Source organism: Somniosus microcephalus, chromosome 7 (assembly GCF_052327205.1).
Source record: "Somniosus microcephalus isolate GS21.2 chromosome 7, FLI_Smic_1.0, whole genome shotgun sequence".
Taxonomy (NCBI): domain Eukaryota; kingdom Metazoa; phylum Chordata; class Chondrichthyes; order Squaliformes; family Somniosidae; genus Somniosus; species Somniosus microcephalus.
In genome coordinates this window covers 239,787,126-239,802,695 of record NC_140993.1, presented here as the reverse complement: position 1 = coordinate 239,802,695, position 15,570 = coordinate 239,787,126, and the positions used below count along the sequence as shown (strand labels likewise).

Below are 15,570 nucleotides of genomic sequence, written 5' to 3'. Positions count from 1 at the left end.
ATAGCCTGTAAATAGTTTAAATATGTTTATAAACTTTATTCTGCTTAGAATTAATATTTTAGTGTCTCATATTTAAGATTTTCCCGATATTATTTTAATTCTACTGATAAATAAATGGCAGTCCTTCAACTGCAAATGCTCCAAGTATCAGATGAGACCGTAAAGAGATTTTATCCGGTTTTCACTGGGGTCATTTCCCCAAATTTTTCACACTACCAATAAACTGCCAGTTGCCGTTGCAGCTGCTGGCTGCTTGCAGTGCACATCAAATGATATTTCACAGTAATTAAAATTCTGCTATTTGTTCAGTTGCTCTGTGTGCACATCCCTTCAGTAGCAGGCTCCGTCACGCACTGATTTGAGGAGTGCTTTCATCACATTCTTTTGGAATAGTGAAATAAACATTAACATTAGACTGATCTTTCCTCGCCATGTGCAACTGCACAGGAGATTGACTAGTTTATTTATATTTTTCCCCCCCATGCTTGGTTTATTTATATTTTTCCCCTCCATGCTTGGGGACCACATTTTGGTTCCACAAATTATTTCTCAACTGCCTCTCAGCACACACACAGCTTCTCTAGTCAAAATGATCGTGTTCCCGCTCTCTGCTAATCTACAGCAAAGGAAGCAACTTTGGATGACTGGGCTTTTGATTTATTCCAGAGTATGCAGCGCCCCCAGCTGGTAGCAGGTTTTCCTGAATTGGAGTCGCTTCAGATCAGCCTGAAGCAACAGCCCCATCACAATCAATGAAGCTACTGAGGGGCGCAGGGAGTTGATCCAGAGAAGTCACCAGGACAGCCGAGATGCAAGGAGATCTAGCGTGGCAAGTCTCCGTTTTGACATTTAAAATAAATGTCAAGTCATATTTTCATCAGTATATATATATTTTCAAACAGACAGTTTGAAGGAATACTTTAAACAAAAATATTCTCCACAGACTTTTCTCCCCCTCCTGTACTTCTGCATAATTGGAATACATTGCTTTCATGACAAGCTCAATTATGAAGGAATGAGTGGAAGGTGCTTGTATTCTTCAGACCTAGCTTCTGTATTAGACATTTCACATATACTCTTATTCATTGTACTTTGGATAAAAGTACATCTGATTCTGTAAGTCAATCACACACTTTAAACTATGAGAGATAAATTTACAGGACTATCCTGGTAAAGGAGGTGTTTCTCAGTAAAGCTAGTCCTTTCTATGCCACGGGAAAACTACCATTTTCATTCCCCTCCCAATGATATAATACAAAGTTAATTACAGCAGTAATGCAAGACATAGAATTTAACAGAAAAAACATTATGCAAAAATAGAGATAGCTGGCATGGTCTTAAGGGTTGAAACACGGTAATTGGGGTCTGATGATCCTATAAACCACACGCTAAGCTGCTGTACCATCCTTCTAACGTATATTCTTGCCAAATTGAGGGTGCTGAAATAGGTTTTTTCTTCATGTTTGTAAAGAAGTGTCCATTGAGTATATTATAATCAAACTGAAGAGATTTCAAGCCTCTTATTCTACAATTCCATACTTACTGTTGTGTCAAATCAAATCAATGTTTCTTTTTCCATACAGCTATATTTCCATCATCTGCAGACTAAACCAGTATAATATCCTAGCAATACCACAGCATCACCATGCCAGCCTCAATCAAACGTAAATGTCTTTCGGCCGATGGGCAGCCATCATTTTCAGATTTCAAATTTTTTTTTAAAAAGAGCTGAAAACAAAGACTTTTTCCCCCACCAAAAGTATACATCGTGGATCAACAGCTTATCAAGGGGAACAAACTGTAAAGACACATGTCCTTTTGAGAGTTCTGCACTTAAGTTCTCTTTCATGGAACTTTAAATGGGTGCTCATCTGCAGTTCTTTCTGACCACTATAAGCATTAACAGATTTCAGCAAGTAACTCAATGAAACCCTAAACATTTCATGGGAGGGAAAGAAATATGTGCTGTAAACCAAAGATAAAAAGTTGGACGAACTAATTGATCACCAAGAAAGATTGAAAAGGAAGGAAGCATTTGGTTTGCAATTTGGTTTTCCTTTTTAAACCTGAAGTTGTGATTATAAACATTCACCCAGAAAATCATTTATTTGCTCAAGGTTGCTATCATCTGATTTTTGGACCTAAATTCAAGAAAAATACAACACAAATTACTCCCAACCTGTAACCTGACCAAGAGCCCTCGAATGTTGGTGGCCCCGTTATTAGAAGGGGTGTGCGCAATTGAGACCTGGGTGATTTAACTTGAAAAGATTTCATCACTCGGGAAAGGCTGTGAACACACATTTTGTAGAATGGTCCCCAGATTCAAGAATTGACCCAACTCCATAAATATTGTTGTAGCTGTGTCTGAACAGATTGGCCTGCTGGGCCTCCAACAACATAGATGTGCATACTACCAAGGAAAGAAGCACCAACAGTCGTGTAATCTGCTTCAGCTGGCTCATACCAGTGCCTGATATGGAGCTCAATTTCAAGGTCACACCCTTGAAGATGACCTGAACTGGCATAAAAGCAGCAGAGAATTTTTTTTTCTGTGCTAGCTCTGAATATGGAGTCTTTCTTTGACTAACTATACTTGATTCTGTCTCCAACACTGGTGCAAAGTTCTGGATAACGGTGATAAATTTGGTGTAAGTTTAGCAGCCCAATGTACAGTACTCAACATTTCTCTATTTCTAAAAACATATTCTATGCAGCATTCAGTTCATTCTTGATGTTGTTTTTTTTTTATATAAACGTAAAATGAGAAAAGGCAGCCCCATGATTTGAAAGCCTGCGTGTTTCTACCCAGATGAAGGGCAATAATCAATGAAGCAATAAACTTCAGCAGATCTTTAGAAGGTGGTGTTGGGCAAGAATCATTGAAGCTTCTTGCCCAACACCTTCTTCTAAAGATCTGCTCAAGTTTCATGTGAACTGAGACTACAATTGAGGGGAGAAAACCTACCCTGCATGGTTGTCAATAGTGGAGATGGGTCTTACCACTCGATGCATGATTTAAACTGCACCATAAACAATTTTAAACTTTTTCAAAAATTGCAAAAGAACCAGTTGTGAATGAATATCTTGTGAATTAGACATGGCTGGGCAATTATATAGTTTATGTTCATATTTCCTTCATTCTTTAAAATCACAATTCAAGTTAGTGGAAATTCTGAGAATTTACATTTTAGTTAAACACATTTCCCACAATCCATCTTTGCTTGAAATACTTGGGGTGGAAACACACCATCTATCAAAAAGCAAAATACTGCCGATGTTGGAAATTTAAAACAATGCTGGAGACACTCAGCAGGTCAGACAGAATCATTCAGCAAACAAGTCAGTTGATGTTTCAGGTTTGAACCCTTCCTCAGAACAGAGTGGATTTTGCATATAAACCAATATCCAATTAAATGTTTTATTCAGTACAAGATAGTTTGTGGCTGAAGTCAGTCATTACTTGTAATTCTGAATTACCAGCTTGAAACATCATTTAACAAAGGTACCACCTCTCCTTATCTCATACTTCATTTGTATAGCAATGTCATTCATCAGTGTGGCTGAGATAGTTATAAAAATATAATTCAAACCAAAGAGAGATACTTATTTTCAGATATGATACAGCAAGCATAATCCAACTCAAATCGAAAGTGAAAGAAATAGAAAAACAAAAGCTGATCACCAACCAGAGATTACCTTAAATAGTGCAAAAGTTGGAAGATCAAACAATTTCATCTCCAAAGTTGGATTTCTGGAGAGGTGATTTACCTTGAGTGAGATGTCAAGTACATTCGAAGAAGAGGCTTCTGACCAATAGTCAAATAACCAACCTCAAACATTATACTGTACTAATTTAGTGGAACTATTATGCAATGATTATAAATTAAATTGATGATAAAAGTAAGCGTTGAAACTAAAGAAAAGCTTAAAAAGGAGATTGTGAGATAGCATTTGCAATTGCATCGTGAGAAATTTCAAATTAGTGAAGTTACTAATCAACCATACCTTAGAACAGACTCTACAAAAACCCGTAATGCTTTCACATGAATCCATGCAATGAAAGCTTCACTGAAGTTAACTTTCAACCATCGCACCAAGGGACCCTGTAAACAAACAGTTTAGCACTTTAAGCAAAGACTAGTTTATTGCAATGCTGTTAGTCTTCTGTATCTTTTTCCACAATATCACTTGTTTAGCTTCAAGCTTTATGATAATCATTTACAAAACTGTTGATATTTATTTTTCAACTAGGATGTATAAAACAAAATCTGTGCACTTGGTTACCTGTATTTACTGTTTCTTATAAAAGTAATATTGCAAAATATGAAGGAATCCTCTATTTTAATTTATTCAAGTGCTGCATTAACAGATTTACCACCCAAATTGGATAATTTGCTTTTATTTTATACTCTCATTACTTGTACATGTTTTAGCCTTCTTGAGTACAAAATGCCTATTGCAAGCAAACATTATGTCAAAGGTCATTTGCAACAGCAGTTTTCATATAAACGTTTAAAATTGTAAGACAGGGACTGCAGCACAGCACATGGTTGTGGCGAGGCATGGTGCTGATGATCATCGGGTATTTTTTATCATTTTCCCTCAACCAAAAATGAAGCACCCATTTAACTCAATCTATCCATATTAAATTCTGTACATACACCGTGCACTCATCATTCCTCACCATTTCTGTCATGCCTCTAGGTGGTATCTCAATACTTGCAATTTTAATTGCAATATTTTCTCTATTTTTTTTTAAGATCTTGCCACATTTCAGCCTCCTGCCTCCCCTCTAAAATTTGAAGTTTAATTGGATGCCTGCTTCTGGCTGGCTTCATCACCTGCAACTGGTGCCCCTAGGCTACTCTTTGCAAATGTGTTTTACTTTACATTTTTATATGAATATACATATTCCCAAGTTCTAGAAATACATATATTCCACACGAAATGAATATATTCCCTAGCTCCCAAATGCAATATAATTAGCAAGCCTCCCTTGCAGAGCTTCATTCTGCTCCCCGCTGTCTTCAGCTGACGAGGCTATCGCTGTCCATCTCTCCCACCCTCCATTGTCTGTCTGCCATAGCTACTCACATTCTGCACCAGTCACTGCTTCCTCACTGTGGCTGCTTTCTCGCACATTTCCAAGCCTAAATGCTCTCAGGGCCCGGATCGCACTTCTGCCCCTCCGAGTTCATGTTTGCCTCACCACAGCCTGCCGCTGCTAATAAATGCAATTAATAATCAACTGAACCTTATCAAGAAAGGATTTGTGGGCAAGTGTCCAAACCATTTGTCCTCATTTGCTTCCCTTTAACATTTAATTTAAATTATTGCAGCAATGGAACCATCTGGGGAAAGCTGAACTGATCAGCAAAAACTAATGGTGCCATGCTAACATGCAACACTTGCAGCTCAAAAGGAAGATGTGGCCGTTGTTTTCTAATTGTGAGAAATACAAACAGGGCAATATACATCATTCCTATGGTTCCTGGGCTATGTTGCTTTTTTTTAATTCCTGGCAACTTTAGTTTTCTTGAGGTAGAAAAAAATGGGGTGGGGTGGGGGAGGGAAGAGAAAACCAGGGGAGAAATGAGGAAATACAAGTGGAATTTGATGTAATGACATTCAAACTTCTGTGCCTTCTACTAGTAATACAGACCTTTTACATTTCATTGTTGCTTTTTTTTTTCAGGTTATAATTATTTAATGTTGTGATGTACTGGATAGCAATAATACAGACCACATCACATGCAGTTGAAAGGCACAAAGAACCAAAACGAGAGAGAGAGATTTGGGGAAACTATGCTGGTTGACATCCGTCAACATTTTGGTGAATTGGAATTTACAATACTAAAATTTTATTTCATTGAATTTCTCTCTTGAATCCTTTTAAGATGCAAGAATTTGTCAGTCAACCAGTTCATCAAGTCACACATTAAGCAGCTCTGCGGTGGACTTTGCCTGTACTCCACTAGGTTGCAAGCTATTGTCATGTTACTTTGCACCTATTTTAATATGAAATCAATTAATTTAAATATCCAATTAGTCCTAACACCTTACATCAACCAGCCACTTAAAAAACATATTCTTTTATTTAAAATTAACCCAAAAAAGTGACAATCCCACATAACTAATACTTGTTCAGTTAATCATATTGATTACCTCAAATACCCCACTAAATGTGAACCAATAAAAAACAAGTTCCATTCCCTAGAAAGAGCAGCAACCAACAATCACCAATATGCAAACCTAAAAATAACAATTAAACAAAATATAACTGGATACCCATAAACCTACAAATGGGCTGCTCCAAGTCGTTGCAGTTGATCTTTCAAGTATATGTTCTAAATTTGTTTATGGAATTCTTTAAAAAATCTAAGCGGTGTTCATGGAGTCAAGCTACTTTGCAGGTGATTTCTTTCATTACTGAAATCATTAAAATTGTTATTTCCAAGAAAAAACAAAAACTTGTATGTATATAGCAACTTTGATGTCATAAAGACATTTCAAAGTGCATTACAGCCAATTAATTACTTTTTAATTGTAGTCACTGTTGTTTTGTAGGCAAACACGACAACAATTTGCGCACAGCAAGGTCCCACAAACAGCAATGTGATTAATGGCCAGTTTTTCTGTTTTTGATGATGTTGGTTGACGGTTAAATGCTGGCCAGTATGAAGTCATTCCACCAAAACCCCCAGAAATCAAACATTCCACTTGCTTGAAGGATGCAATACGAAAAACACACTTAATCTAGAGAGAAATAAAAACAGCACCCATGGCATCCCTCCTGCAAGCAACACTTCATATTTGCCGCAACGTTTGTTACTCTGGTGATGCGGTTGTGTTCCATGATTTGACTTATAAGAACATAAGAACATAAGAAATAGGAGCAGGAGTAGGCCAATCGGCCCCTCGAGCCTGCTCCGCCATTCAATAAGATCATGGCTGATCTGATCCTAACCGCCAATCTATCACTGAACCATCTCCTGAATCTAACAGAATTAGACACACGAAATAGGAGCAGGATCAGGCTACACGGTCCCTGGGCCCGCTCCGCTACCCACAGGGCCATGTCCGATCCGAACCTAGACTCATGTCCAAATTCCTGCCCGTTCCCCGTAACCCTTAATTCCCTTTACTTCTAGGAAACTGTCTATTTCTGTTTTAAATTTATGTAATGATGTAGCTTCGACAGCTTTTTGGGGCAGCATATTCCATGGACCTACCACCCTCTGAGTGAAGTAGTTCCTCCTCATCTCAGTTTTGAAAGAGCAGCCCCTTATTCTAAGACTATGCCCCCTAGTTCTAGTTTCACCCATCATCGGGAACATCCTCCCCGCATCCACCCGATCCAACCCCTTCACAATCTTATATGTCTCAATAAGATCGCCTCTCATTCTTCTGAACTCCAATGAGTAGAGTCCCAATCTACTCAACCTCTCCTCATATGTCCATCCCCTCATCCCCGGGATTAACCGAGTGAACCTTCTTTGTACTGACTCGAGAGCAAGTATGTCCTTTCTTAAGTATGGACACCAAAACTGTACGCAGTATTCCAGGTGCGGTCTCACCAATACCTTGTACAACTGAAGCAATACCTCCCTATTTTTATATTCTATCCCCCTAGCAATGAAAGCCAACATTCCATTGGCCTTCTTAATCACTTGCTGCACCTGCATACTAACCTTTTGAGTTTCGTGCACCAGGACCCCCAGATCCCTTTGTACTTCAGTACTTTCCAGTTTCTTGCCATTAAGATAATAACTTGCTCTACGATTTTTCCTGCCAAAGTGCATAACCTCACACTTTCCAGTATTGTATTCCATCTGCCAAATCTCTGCCCACTTACTTAGCCTGTCTATGTCCCCTTGCAGGTTTTTTATGTCCTCCTCACTCACTACTTTCCCTCCCATCTTAGTATCATCTGCAAACTTTGATATGTTACACTCGGTCCCTTCCTCCAAATCGTTAATATAGATTGTAAAGAGTTGGGGACCCAGCACTGACCCCTGCGGAACACCACTAGTTACTGATTGCCAGTCTGAGAACGAACCATTTATCCCAACTCTCTGCCTTCTGTTAGATAGCCAATCCTCTATCCATGCCAGAATATTACCCCCAATCCCGTGATTTTTTTTATCTTAAGCAATAATCTTTTGTGTGGCACCTTGTCAAATGCCTTTTGGAAGTCTAAATACACTACGTCCACTGGTTCCCCTTTATCCACCCTATATGTTACTTCCTCAAAGAACTCCAGCAAATTTGTCAAACATGACTTCCCCTTCATAAAACCATGCTGACTTTGTCCTATTAAATTATGATTATCCAAATGTCCTGTTACTGTCTCCTTAATAATGGACTCCAAAATTTTACCTACCACAGATGTTAGGCTAACCGGTCTATAGTTTCCAGCCTTCTGTCTACTGCCCTTTTTAAATAAGGGTGTTACATTAGCAGTTTTCCAGTCTGCCGGGACCTTTGCTGAGTCCAGGGAGTTTTGGAAAATTATCAATGCATCCACAACCCCTACCGCCACTTCCCTCAAGACCCTAGGATGTAAGCCATCAGGTCCAGGTGATTTATCCGCCTTGAGTCCCATTATTTTACCGAGTACCACTTCCTTAGTGATTTTGATCGTGTTTAGCTCCTCCCCCCCTTTAGCCCCCTGTTTGTCCAGTGTTGGGATATTCTTAGTGCCTTCTACTGTAAAGACTGATACAAAATATTCATTCAGTGTTTTTGCCATCTCCATATTTCCCACCATTAATTTCCCGGTCTCATCCTCTAAGGGACCAACATTTACTTTAGCCACCCTTTTTCTTTTTATATAACTATAAAAACTCTATCTGTTTTTATATTTTTTGCTCATTTACTTTCATAATCTATCTTCCCTTTCTTAATCAATCTTTTTGTTATTTTTTGCTGTCTTTTAAAGTTTTCCCAATCCTCTATCCTCCCACTAGATTTGCCTACCTTATATGCCCTTGTTTTTAGTCGAATACTAGCCTTAATTTCTTTACTTAGCCACGGATGGCTGTCTTTTCTTTTACACCCTTTTCTTCTCAGTGGAATATATATTTTTTGGAAGTTGTAAAATAACTCCTTAAATGTACACCACTGATCATGTATCGTCTTACCCTTTAATCTATTTTCCCAATCCACTCTACTCAATTCCGCTCTCATACCTTCATAGTCTCCTTTATTCAAGCTTAGCACGCTTGTTTGAGATCCAACCTTCTCACCCTCTAATTGAATATGGAATTCAACCATGTTATGGTCACTCATTCCAAGGGGATCCTTTACTAGGACATTTTTTATTAATCCTGTCTCGTTACACAGGACCAGATCTAAGGTTGCTTGCCCCCTGGTCGGTTCAGTTACATACTGCTCAAGAAACCCATCCCTAATACACTCAATGAACTCATCCTCAAGGCAGCCCTGCCCAATTTGATTTGTCCAATTAATATGATAGTTAAAATCCCCCATAATTATAGATGTTCCCTTATCACAAGCCTCAACTATTTCCTGATTGATACTCCGTCCCACAGAGTTGCAACTGTTCGGAGGCCTATAGACTACGCCCACTAGTGTTTTTTTCCCCTTATTATTCCTTACCTCCACCCAAACTGTTTCATTATCCTGATCTTTTGACCCAATATCATTTCTCTGTATTAGTGATTCCTTCCTTTATTAACATAGCCACCCCACCTCCCCTTCCTTCCTGCCTGTCCTTCTTGATCGTTAAATAACCTGGTACATTTAATTCCCAGGCATTGTCACCCTGCAGCCATGTTTCTGTAATGGCCACAAGATCATACCCATATGTAGTTATTTGTGCCATTAACTCGTCTATTTTGTTACGAATGCTACGTGCATTCAGATAGAGAACTTTCAAATATGTTTTGTGACACTTAGTTCCTGCTTTTGCCCTTTTTATTACTTTACCTTTTACTCCATACCTTCTGCCCCTTCCTGACACGCTCTGGTTTTTAATTTCCCCACTGCTACCTAAGTCTATGACCTTCTCTGTTGTCATTTTTATTATTTGCTCTCTAGGAACCTTCCCCCCCCCCCCCCCCAGTTAGTTTAAAGCCCTCTCTACAGCCCTAGTTATATGATCCGCCAGGACTCTAGCCCCAGCACTGGCCAAGTGAAGCCCATCCCAACGGAACAGCTCCCTCCTGCCCCAGTACTGGTGCCAGTGTCCCAGGAAGCAAAGCCCATTTCTCCCACACCAGTCTTTGAGCCACGCATTTAACTCTCAAATTTTATTTGTCCTAGCCAAATTCGCTCGTGGCTCAGGTAATAATCCAGAGATTATTACCCTTGAGGTTCTGTTTTTTAATTTGACCCTAGCTGCTCATACTCCTTTAACAGAACCGGCTTCCTAGTCCTATCTACGTCGTTTGCACCAACATGGACCACGACAACTGGATCCACCCCCTCCCACTGCAAGTTTCTTTCCAGCCCAGAGGAGATGTCCTTAACCCTGGCACCGAGTAGGCAACACAGCCTTCGGGACTCTCGCTCTCGGCTGCAAAGAACTCTATCTATCCCCCTAATACTATCCCCTACCACTACAACATTTCTATTTACTCCCCCCTCTTGAATGGCCCCCCGTTCCACGGTGCTGTGGCCAGGTTGCTCATCCTCCCTGCAGTCCCTGCTCCTGTCCCCACAGGGAGTAAGAACCTCAAACCTGTTGGTCAAGAGCAAGGGCTGCGGCTCCTCCAGCTCTACCTCCTGGATCCCCGTACCTGCCTCACTCGTAGTCACACCGTCCTGTCCCTGACCATGGGCTACATCTGAATTAATTAACTTCATAGGTGTGACCACCTCCTGATACACAGAGTCCAGGTACTTCTCCCCCTCCCTGATGTGTCGCAGTGTCTGAAGCTCAGACTCCAGCTCATCAACACGGAGCTGGAGTTCCTGTAGCAGCAGACACTTGTCACAGACGTAATCACTGTGAGCCTCAATGGGGTTCACCAGTTCCCACATCGCGCAACAGTAACACATCACCTGCTCCATTCTATGTAATTAATTAAATTTTTTATTGTTAGTTATGGACACCCTCTGCCCGATTTTAGATGCTAGTATCCCCTTTAATTAATTGGATTTAAATTAAATCAATCCCTCTAGTTACACCAGTTAAATGGTTTACCAACAGTCACTCTGCACCAGAAAGGCCTTATTAACTACAACCCACAGAGTTAAAGTTTGAAAAGAGCACCTAACACCCCACTTACCCAAACTCACAGCACTCTCTGATGACTCACACTTGGACTGGTCTTTTTATACTGTTTGTTTGTTTACAGCCAAATGAGTCACCCCTGCTGATTGGTTAGAAAGCTGGTTTCCACTGCCTGCTGTGCCAATTTACTCCTACTGCAGTGTAACCTTGTTTTACTGTTCTTAAACCAACAGAATCCCAAATATTTAACTTTTCCCCTTTACTTAAACTGCTTAAGTAATCTTATCAAGAATGATTTAAAGAGAAATAACAATTAAAGAACTCTCACACTTACCCAAACTCACAGCACTCTTTGATGACTCGCACTCATGGGCTTATGGGCTTCTCGGTGCTGCTCCCTCTATACCTAGACAATTGTCTGCAGGAGGGTAAATCACCAGGTCTGGGAGGCCATTGTTAAATTTAGTGTTTCAGTAGGCCAGAGCTTTAGTACAGTGTGGTCCGCCTACTTTGAAATTACTTGAATAGGGTGAGGTTCTATTGTAAATGTTTATTAGAGAGTAGCTACCTATTAGATTAGCAATGTCCTGGCAATTTTAATTAAGACATGACGATCCTCAAATTTCTTCACCTGATGTTAAATTACTAACTGCTCAAAACCAATCCAGTACAAGTAATAAGAATGCCACTTCATATTTTTTTGTTAAGTTTCTAAATGGTCATCAACCTACAGCACAGATTGTGCACTAAGTTGTATTGAATGACCAGTTACATGCTCATTCTGGGAGTACACTGCACATGAAGAGCATGACTTTTACAGCTGCATAGGCTGTGGCTTGTATCACAGTTTAGATTTGAATACATACAAACTGTTTCTTTTTGTCAGTTGAAAGTCGAGTCATTTCTTCTTTATCTGCTTTCAGCTCCTCTTCATTATACTGGAAATCCCGAACAATAAACCTGAATGGAAGGGAAGGAAAGAAAACTGAGTGCAACCATTTCTGAAATGCAGATCTCTAAAGGAAATTATTTGGAAAGAAATCCTTACTTGTTCTCCCTGGCCTTTAGTCGAAAGTCATCAACTGCCTTCCTGAACAACGTGACCGTGAACAAGCCACTATCGTTGTCATCACATATCAACCTTTCAGGAGGGGAAAAAAAAGTCTCTCATAAAAAATGGCACATCTAAAATCGTTATACATCATTGCTTAGATTTCGGAGGCCTGATATTTAAAGTACAAGAAGATTGTTATCCTGTTCACAAATGTACCCACTCTAAATGTAGGCTGAGCACTGAACTTGCAATGTTGTGGCTGGGTCTCACCCAATGTTCACTCACAGCATGTTAAGCACAAGTGACAGATATATTTTAAATATAAATCAGTTCTTTTTAATGCTAAAAAGCAGAGCAGTTCAATCCATATTGCATGCCTGACCAACGTACAAGATATTTATTTAAAAGTATGCCCAACATCTTCTCCCCTCTTCTTCTCTTGCCATCTTGTACACCACAGGTGAGCAAGGGACCTCACTCTTTTGAGAACACTGGAAAAGAATGCAAGAATGAGGCAGGTAACTTCTGCCCCAGTTCACCAAGACACGATACCCCGTCCAACTCTCGCCCTGTCAGCTAACACCCAGCCTCTGCAACATCTCCCCTTTGGAATGGCCACCGGAGTTCCAAACTTCACCATGTGAGGAATTATAAGCAACATAGAAAATTAGCAAAAGCTGACCAACAGCTTCAAAACAGCTGACATCGTAAGAACAGCCCTGATTATAAGCCTACAACATGTGAAAACAGGTAGTTACACAAGCTTTGTAACAGGTTGTAGGTATACCAAACATTCCTTCACTTGTGTTGGAGGAAAGTAAACTTAAGTACATGAAATGCTGAAGAAGGAAATGCTAAAGATATAAAATTGGTGCTAATGGGTCCGGGAGCATGCTCCGCTTGAAAATTTGACATTAAAAATGATGCATTCTGGTTAATTGTAAGTATTTGTATGTTTCACACAAAGATTTTTTAAACTGAATTACTAACATACCACCATTTTCTCAAAAGTCACTCTTCCACATAAATTCTAAGTAAATTTACTCATGACTGTACCCATCCAACTCTCCACGCTTTCAAAGGGGCACTTTCTCCTCCTCCAACCCTTCCAGTTCATAGTACTCTTCTCCCTTTTCCTCTCCCTCAATTCTTTTCTTCCTCCACCCCTTCTCCCCCCGCCAATTCAACCTGTGACTCTTCTCCCCCCTCCAACTCCGTATTCTTTCACCACTCCCCTCCCATTGAACCTGGCATGCTTTCTCTCTTCCCCCCCCCCCCTTAGTTCATGTCGGCACTCTGCCTCCTCCCCTTCCCAAAACACTGCTGAGCCTCTCCCCTCTTAGCCCCAGCCGAAGTTCCACTCCCAGGTTCTTACTCCCCTCCACCTCTCCCTTCCCTTTCCCATTCAGTTGACATCCATTTCCCTCCCTCCTGTCCCTGCAGCGCCACTCCTATAGAGTCCTGCTGCTAATTGAAAGGGTTCCAGCTGTTGCATACAGTAGATGATAATTCCTGCCTACAACATGCACCAGCTAGAATCCCTTCCATTAGCCGCAGGAGTCTCAAAGGAGTCTCACTGAGGGTAGAGGAATCCAGTCCAATGTGTGTTGAATGTTGTCAGCAAATACTGACCATCAGCATGAAACTCTCAGTTGGTATGCATGTATAGCAGTTAATTTAGTGCCCTATGTTACAGAATAGCATGTTCATATTAAAATGCTGCACTATTAGGCTGCTAAACTTAAGTATACCAGGAATCTCTATCATCGCTAACTGAAAGTTAAGTTAGTTCAGCCTTAAATTAAGCTTAGACCCAATAACTACACTGCTTCTAAATAGTTGGATTAAGCTGCTCCACACCAAAATAAAAGTCAGAGGTTAGAATGCATTGCACAGGTTTTCAGCTTATACTGGATAGAAAGATTACAGAAAATAGATCAAAGACCTCCCTTACTTGCTTGACCGTGGGACCACCATCTCCGCCAGAGTTTCATAAGTTTTCTCCCATTCAAGATAACTTGTTCTAAAGAAAAAAAGTGGTTGAATAATTATGCAATGGTTCAGGGGCCAGGGTGATATTTTCACATCCAATTGGTCATTTAACTGTAATCATTTTTAATTATATGATGAAGTTATGTATGCCATGAAGTTGATGATTGCTGAAGACTATTTAGACTTCACAATGTATCCCTTTATAATTTGTCCATTACTACTTGCGGATACCAATTTTCTAATTGTGATGGCCTAAAGCACTGAAACAAAAAAATTACCTGCTCGCCACAACTACTTTAATCTGCAATCAAATGGTTGCTTTTACTATTTTCTAAATTATACTAAAATACAAAAGCATCTTACTCAACATGTCACCCTGTACCCAATTCAAAATTGCTGGACATCAACACTAGATGACTTTAATGACGGTAAAATAAACACCAAAATGCATAATTATGAGAGTACGGCACTTGTGCTCATGCAACAAGTTTCTAATTTTCTGTTGATGCATTCGTGAATAGGTGGGAAAACACTTTTCTAACAAATTAGCAAGTACTAGTTTACGAGAGCATGCACCACTTCTTTTTCTTCAGCAGTCCCTCGGAACTGAGGATGACTTGCTTCCAGACTAAAAATGAGTTCTCAGGTGACTGATGAGTCCAATGCGGGACCTGCAGTCTCTGTCACAGGTGGGGCAGACGGTGGTTGAAGGGGCGCTTGGGTTGACGTGCGCTCCTTCCGCTTGCTCCCGGCGAAGAGACTCGAGGTGTTCGGCACCTTCCCGGATGCTTCTCCTCCACTTTGTGCAGTCTTGGGCCAGGGATTCCTAGGTGTCGGTGGGGATGTTTCACTTTTTCAAGGAGGCTTTGAGAGTGTCCTTGAAGCATTTCCTCTGCCCACCTGGGGCTCTCTTGCCGAGTAGAGCGCTCGTTTTGGGAGTTTCCTATCGAGCATGTGGACAATGCGGCCCGTCCATTGGAGCTGATCGCGCGTGGTCAAAGCTTCGATGCTGGGGATGTTGGCCTGAGTGAGAACATGCACTAACAGATGCAGTTTTACCATTGCACTGCATTATTGGTGAAACATCACAAAAATTTGAAAAATGCCACTTTTTTTTTATTCGTTCCTGGGATGTGGGTATCACTGGCAAGGCCAGCATTTATTGCCCATCCCTAATTGCCCTTGAGAAGGTGGTGGTGAACCGCCTTCTTGAACTGCTGCAACCGTGTGGTTCTTCTAGATGGTAGAGGTCGTGGGTTGGGAGGTGCTGTCAAAGAAGCCTTGGCGAGTTACTGCAGTGCATCTTGCAGATGGTACACAC

The 15,570-nt window shown here is 40.5% G+C and overlaps 1 protein-coding gene across 2 annotated transcripts in view; it reads right to left on the bottom strand.

The window, feature by feature from the left end:
* LOC147115174 (V-type proton ATPase subunit C 1-A-like) overlaps nt 1–15,570 on the bottom strand; it is a 164,951-nt gene that overhangs the window by 9,437 nt on the left and 139,944 nt on the right. For both annotated transcript variants that reach the window (XM_085993502.1, XM_085993501.1), the window contains exons 6-9: nt 14,212–14,280; nt 12,252–12,344; nt 12,070–12,163; nt 4,009–4,106 (exon numbers count right to left, since the gene is read on the bottom strand). In XM_085993502.1, the coding sequence (XP_085849628.1) occupies nt 4,009–4,106; nt 12,070–12,163; nt 12,252–12,344; nt 14,212–14,280 (354 nt within the window). The remainder of the gene's footprint in view (nt 1–4,008; nt 4,107–12,069; nt 12,164–12,251; nt 12,345–14,211; nt 14,281–15,570) is intronic.